General features: G+C 37.5%; 1 protein-coding gene across 1 annotated transcript; it reads left to right on the top strand.

Moving 5' to 3' along the window:
• Positions 1 to 4,194: 4,194 nt before the first annotated feature.
• Positions 4,195 to 4,820, top strand: LOC141601257 (uncharacterized). The gene is made up of 3 exons (XM_074421520.1): positions 4,195 to 4,359; positions 4,469 to 4,567; positions 4,716 to 4,820. Exons 1-3 carry the CDS (start codon positions 4,195 to 4,197, stop codon positions 4,818 to 4,820), a joined length of 369 nt encoding a protein of 122 aa, XP_074277621.1.
• The last annotated feature ends 3,002 nt before the right edge of the window (positions 4,821 to 7,822 follow it).

Genomic DNA, 7,822 nt, shown 5'->3' with positions numbered 1-7,822 from the left:
CCATTGATACCAAGAGTCATAAGGATTTATGCGAATCCCGATGATGCAAAAATGTTAACTTGGCATGAAACAGGAAGAATAAATGATGGAAAGCTAAGACACCTGGCAGATGGTAAGCAATGGAAATCGTTCGACGCTAAGTATCCCGAGTTCGGCAATGAACCTAGAAACTTACGTCTAGCGCTGTCCACCGATGGAATGAACCCACACGGAAACATGAGTAGCCAACATAGTACTTGGCCGTAGTGTTGGCTATTTATAACTTACCTCCATATGTGTGCATGAAAAGAAAGTATTTGATGTTGTCGTTGTTAATTTCCGGCCCTAAACAACCTGGAAATGATATAGATGTATATTTGGAACCTCTTCTAGATGATTTGCGATTGTTGTGGGATAGTGGGATAGAAGTATTTGATGCATATAAGAACGAAACTTTCAATTTGAGAGCGATGTTATTGTGTACAATAACCGACTATCCGCTTATGGCGACTTTTCGGGCACACAGTTCATGGGAAAGAGGCTTGTCCATTGTGTGGGGAGGATATCGAGTCCGAATACTTGAAGTCTTCTCGTAAGTATGTGTATATGGGAAATAGGAGGTTCTTGTATCATGACCATTGTTATCGCAAGATGCGGAAAGCATTCAATGGAAGACAAGAACTTCGTCAACCTCCTAGAATTTTGAGTGGGCATGAAGTTTATCGGAAAGTAAAGCATATTGAGATAGATTATGGGAAGAAGAGCGGCTCTAAATTGTCTACTCGTGGGTATAAGAAAAGATCCATATTTTTTGATAAAATTCCATATTGGCACGACTGGAGGTCGGCATTGCCTCGATTTCATGCACATTGAGAAAAATGTCTGTGATAATATTATCAATACCCTTCGAATGTTCCCTGGTAAAACAAAGGATAACGCCGCACTAGGGAAGATATGAAAATGATGGGTATTAGGCTAGAGTTGGCACCACAGAAGAGAGGTAATCGTACATTTTTACCGCAGCAGTGACTTTTACCCTTTCACGGAATGAGAGAAAAGAGTTCTGTGCATGCTTGAATGGAATTAAAGTGCCACATGGTTATTCGTCGAACATCAAAATCCTAGTGTCGATGCAAGACCTAAAACTCAACGGGTTAAAGTCACATGATTGTCACACTTTGATGCAACAATTACTACCTGTGGCTATTCGTTCCATTTTACCCGAAAAGGTAAGATATGCTATAACTAGATTCTGTCTCTTCTTCCAGTCCATATGCGAGAAAGTCATCGATCCCGATGACGCGGATTCATTGCAGGACCTCGTTGTAACCTCTCTTTGTCAGTTGGAAATGTATTTTCCACCCTCTTTCTTCACTATCATGATTCATCTGACCATTCACTTGGTTAGGGAGATTTTGTACCTTGGGCCCGTGTACTTGAGATACCAGTATCCTTTCGAAAGATTGATGAAAGTCTACAAGGACTATACATCTAATCGGTATCGTCCAGGAAGGTTGTATTCTTTGAACGCGCTATTTTAGACGAAGCTCTTTCATATTGTTACGCTCATCTCTCCCCGAAGGAGTTGATTGGCGTTCTAAGAATGTCATAGTGACTGGATGACCGGAAAAGGTATTAGGGGCCGGGTTGAAAAAATTGTGACACGTGAAATGTTGCATTTAGCACACATGTATGTGCTAAACAACGAAGATGAGGTGCAACCTTATATTCAACAACACAAAGATGATGATGATGATGATCAGGATGTCGTTTTTTAGGGAATGGATCAGTCTACCACTGTATCTTATTTCGACGATGTTGACACTGATCATGAGGACACTGAAAGCATCTATATGCGTGATGACCATGGTGAAGGTATTTGGGTTAACGAAGAAACTATGACATCCAAGAAACGTCCCCGATCCTGAGATAGTTCATCAGGACACAGTATGCATGCATGCTGGTGTTGTCTTATTTTCTTGATCTTATTATTAGATGTGGATCTTTGGTTTTGAAATTCTTTGAATAATGTTGCAAAGTATGTATTGTTACTGAGTTTGGGTGTAATGGAATTACTGATAATTTAAAAAAAAAAAAGAGGTTCAACAATAACAACGGTTATATTTAAATTACCCGTTGTTAATACTTTCAACAACGGGTGTAGTACCTCTACCCGTTGTCAATGATTTTTTTTGACATATTTCATTTTGGCGCAAATTTGGTGAAAATATATTACAACGGGTATATTTTAACCGTTGTAATAAACTTTTGACAACGGTTTACTTTTATTGACCCGTTGTTATTAACATATAACAACGGTTCTTCTTTGAGCACCCGTTGTCAATAGTTTGTCTTAATAAAAAACTAATATAGAAACCCATACAGCATGCCATACACAAACACACACAACATTATTATTAGTTCAACCGTTGGTTTCCTGAATTAATTCTTCTCTCTTCCTCGCTTTTTACATTCTCGTCGCCGGCCGTCGCCCGATTTAAAGCCCGATTCCGTTGCCTTCCCTTATCATCCTGCTCGTTCTCTTTATCATCATCATCAACAGGTATGTTCACTTTAATTTTGTGTTTCGTCATTAGGGTTTTAAGACGATCATCTTGTTTCTTTTTCATGCATCTGTTTGTTTTTCGTCTTCTTTGTTATCTTTATCATCCCGCATCATCTACTTTACTCCTCTTATCAGGGTTTAGGATTTTAGAAGCTCAATCTGTTGTTTTAAATTTTCATTCCTATTAGGGTTTAGGGTTTTAGATAATACTCTGCATGTACGTTGTTAAGTTGTTCATTTCCAGCTATATCATTCATATTTGGGTTTTAGGATTATCATGGGTGAAAAACGTAAAAGAAGTCAAAAGAATAATGAGCCTGGTGATAATACGCCTGGTGAGAGGGGTGCTACGAAGTGCAAGAAATTCCTTGCAGCTATAGCCGCTAAACAGCCGTTCCAAATAACATGGAGTGAGATGGGTTTCCCTACTGGTCCAAATGCGGGTCTTTTCTCCAGTTGGATTGGTGCTTGCACAAAACAGTTTGTGCCTATCCATTTAGATGATGTTAGAACTTTGAATCCAAAATTGGCGGAGTTATACTTGGCTCGTGTAAAGGAAGGCTTTATTATACCCGATAAAAGCCATGATGAGTATTTAATGCATAAGGCAGCGGATGTCCACAGGCAGTGGAAGTGTGGCGTTGCTAGGGATTGGTTGTATGTGGACAAGGCAACGGGGGAGATGCGTAAGAGCCCACCGGAAAACAAGTGTCCCACCATCAAGCAGGAAGAATGGGATCTTTTCAAAAAGATGAGAACTACTGAGAAGTTTCAGGTTAAATATCCTCGCCTTTTAACGATTTACCTATCATATTTTTAATTAATGAGTCCTTTATATAATCTTTTTATTATCTCATCTACTTGCGCTTTTATATAATTATTTGAAGGCCGTTAGCAAAAGAAATCGTGCTAACATTTCATGCAAGAAGGGGAAATTCTATGGTTCTCGGCGGATTCTGAGAAAGATAGAAGAGGACCTCGTAAGTAGCATGCATTATTGCCCTGTGAGACTTTATTTTTTTAATCACACTTGGACTTGCATTGATACACATTTACGTGTATAAATGTTACCATGTTAATGTGTAGGTGGCAAAGGGAGTGAAAGAGGTGGATCGGCATGTAACTTATAAACATGGGCACACGCCTAAAGGATCCCGATCGTCGCATGACAAATATGATGAGGAAGTTTTGGCCAACATAGTAAGCATTATTTTATTAAGACGAGTTCATTACTAACTTTATTATTTTAGTCACAAATATAATTTGAAGTTTATTTAATATATTATAGGATAACGTATTGAAAGAGGTAGAAGAAGGGAAATTCACTCCCAGTGGTCGTAATGACGTTCTTGCTAGAGCGATCGGCCGACCCGAACATCCAGGTCGTTTGAGGGGCGTCCCGTTACAGGTTGGAGTAACGAAATATTATGGGAAAACTGCCCAGATAAAGAAGAAAAGGAAGACTAAGTCTGAGAACGCTGACATGGTAACATTTATTCTATTATTTTCATTTAAGTTCAATTCACATGTTATTGTTGGGATAAAAATTGCTGACACATTATATTCTTGGCAAGCAGCTTCAGTTAATGGCATCCGTACTACTAAAGTGAATCTTTGGAGGTAAGCTTTCCGAAGAAGAAGTGAAGATGATGGAGGATGTCATTTCTAAAGGGGGTAATAATAAGGTACAACAGATTGGTGAAGAGGCCGCTACTACCTTGGCAATACATGAGAAGGAAGTATCGGTCAACGAGATTCAGAAAGATCAGGTACCTAATAATGCTTCTGAAGTTGTAACAACTAAAGCCGATCAGGTACCTAATACTTCCTTATTTTTCTTTTGTTTTTTTTTTGGGTAAGATCAGGGGGTGTGTTCACTGCCAACTTCTGACATGGTGCCATTGAATTGGTTAATTTTATTAGGTAAATAATGGGTCTGAAAAGGAGATGCAACTTGATGAGAAGACGGCTGATGGAAAACAGCATACATCCCCTTCAAGTCAGTTCCCTGTTTTCAGTAAGGTATGCATGAAGTGTTTAATTAGTTAAATTTATATGAATGCTGAAGTTTGTGCAAAAATCGGCCTGAGACAGAAAGCGTTTTTGCAAAATCTTTTGAATGTTGAAGCGTTTTTGCAAAGATATAATAATGTATGTGTATATTCTTCAGGCCGTAAACAAGAGGCCAGTTATTCTTGCTGACCCTAATAGAATCGAAAAGCCACATGTGCGTGTTGGCCGGGGTCTCGTAGAAAACAAATTTGCAAAGAAATGAAATCGTAGTTCATGGCGAAAAACTTTTGCCGAATCATAGAATAGTAGAGATAACTACAAATCAATCCAGGCCATGAAAACTTTCAACCCGTCTGTCCCGATTCGTGACGACATTACCATTCGGGAGATGCGCTTGGAAGTTTCATCCAATGGCCTCGATACTCACATCTACTTGGCGAAGATATCTCCGCCCCGAGCAAAAAAAGATTGGGGTTAGAAGAAATACCTTTATATATATATATATATATATATATATATATATATATATATATATATATATATATATATATATATATATACATATATATATATATATATATATATATGTTACATTTTTAATTGTTGAATGTTTTTATATGTTAAATTTATATGTTATTTTTTTTTTGTAGGGAACAAAAAAGGCGGCTTTGGCGGATAAGCCTAAGTCCACAGACATGCCAACGACCTCGACTTCACAACAACTTGATGAGGTATGTATTTAATTAACTTCTCCATTTTTTTAAAAATTAACCTCGCTCCCTTTATTTATATTTTGTCTGTATTTATAAAAAGCATGGTAATTTTGTGTAGGGGACAAAATCAAAGACTCATTCTTTCCGGACCGAAAGTTAGGACTTTAAACTCCACACAATATAAAGGGAAGGATTACATGCAAAAAGTAAGAACGGTGACGATGAAGAGATCGCATGAGGAGGTGGCCATCGCATAGCCACCGCGCAATTGATACTTATTCCGCTCGAGGAGGATATTCTAGGGGCTGAGCGCCAAGCACATGTATCATGGGATATTCTAGCCGTATGGGCTGGCCTAGACCAGATTGATATCCAACACATATTTGTTTGGATGAAGTAAGTTTCTTAATAAATAATTTCGTAGTCTAATATTCTGACTACTAGATAGTGTTTTAAATACCGGAATTAATACCGTAATAATGTAGGATATTGAAATTGAGAGTGATCCCCGAGAAGAATATTCCATCTGATCTATACGGATTCCTGTGCCCCTATGTTTTATCTTTATTTATTCCGGATTTCTCGTTCGAACAACGGGTAGATTATATTGCTCAGCAATTGGCGACAACCAAGAAGCTGATTTTTGGCGCTTATAATGAAAAAGGGTAATAAACAAATTAATATTACGTTTCCCCCTACAATTGCATTTTCATACCTAATATATGTACTTTTTATTAATAATGATGATGTCTCTTGATGTAGGACAGCCATCATGCCGACAAGGAATAAAGTTTTCTGGTTGGACTCTTTACATCATCAACCAAGCGAGACTTTTAAGCACTTGATTAATATGTAAGTTTATAATACTGATTTATTTATAATAACATTTTCATTTTTTATTTATAGAAAAAAGCTCTTTCATATTTTTGCCCCTAAAAAAATTAGTTTCTGCCTCCGTTTTTATTTTTTAAAAAAAGGGCCTTTAAGAAGAAAAGAGCAAACGAGCAGGATCAACCCACGGAAGATTCTGATGGTGGCCCTGATTTTATTACGATAACAGGGGTACGTGCTCAAATACAATAACATTAAGTGCAAAATCTGTGTTTAATACTAATACAATACCTAAAGTTCAAGATTCTGATGTGAGCCTTCTCTCGTCTGTTTTTTTTATGTAATAATAGGCCCCTCGCCAGCCGGATAGCATACAATGTGGATACTACGCTTGTCGGTTCATGTTGGAGATTATTAGGCGAAGATATCTCGTTATTCCAGAAAAGGTTAGTAATAATTTAAACATGTGTTTATTACTTTTTTTAAATTAGAGCTAATGTTGTCTTGCTTGTTGCTATATATACCATGATGTTGCTAATGTTGTCTTGCTTGTTGCTATATATACCATAATGTCTTCTCTTTGTTTTTGCCGCAGATGCAATCAACTGATCACAACAGATTGAGCAAAGTACTCAAGTGTAGATATAGACGAGGTAAGAGACATGTGGGGCAACTACGTCTTAGAATATATTAGAAATGCATGATACTCGGAGTTTAGATCAACTTATTAGTAAATTTTTTGTTGAAGTTAGGGAATGATTAGTTCATGTAAATTCAACTCCTTGTAAGTATATATATATATATATATGATGCAAATTTCTTTGTTGTGGTTGAATTGAATCTATTGAATTCGATGAACCCAGTGTGATTTATCTTGTGTCTTTGGTATATGGTGTCTGCGACATATGCGAGGTTTTTGAATGGCATGAAACAAATTTATTTTTTCAAAACATTAGGAGTTTGTAATAAAAACGGTTACTAAAAAAACCGTTGTCAATACCTTTCACAACGGTTAATAAAAATAACACCGTTGTGAATGACATTCACAAATACCGCAAGATAATATTCAACAACGGGTATTAAACAAAGAACCGTTGTTAAAAGTCTTCACAATTTTGGAGGTAAAATTACAACAACGGGTATTAAACATAGAACCGTTGTTACAAAAAATTTCAACAACGGGTATGTATCATAAACCCGTTGTCAAAAGACTTCACAATTTTGGAGGGAAAGTTACAACAACGGTTATACATACGACAACCGTTGTTATATTATTCCCTCCAAAATTTTGAAACACTTTCCACAACGGAGAACACCCAACAACAACGGCTTTTAACCGTGGTGAATACTTTAGACAACGGTTTCACTAAATAAGCAAACCGTTGTAAATACCTTCTACAACGGCCGCTTTAACAACGTCCGCTTTTTTATTTTACAACGGTTTTTACCCGTTGTTATAGGCTGTATCTGTAGTAGTGGGTTGACTGTGAGGTTCGGGAATGGGTCATAATCAAAGGATGTTGATTCATTAGTTAGGGTATTCACAGCTTGGAATCCCCACATCTCGCTGTCGTCCTCCTTAATAACGTGAGAGGCTATTCCCTTCTTTATGATAGCCTTGATTGGGGAAGCCGGAATTGTGATTGTTTTCCCGTTAAAAGGGATCCTGATTTTCTGATGGAGGGTTGAGGCGACGGCCTTGACGGCATGAATCCAGGGG

The sequence above is a fragment of the Silene latifolia genome, chromosome 9 (assembly GCF_048544455.1).
Source record: "Silene latifolia isolate original U9 population chromosome 9, ASM4854445v1, whole genome shotgun sequence".
Taxonomy (NCBI): domain Eukaryota; kingdom Viridiplantae; phylum Streptophyta; class Magnoliopsida; order Caryophyllales; family Caryophyllaceae; genus Silene; species Silene latifolia.
Note: the sequence above shows the minus strand (reverse complement) of the source record. Positions and strands in the feature narration are given on the sequence as shown.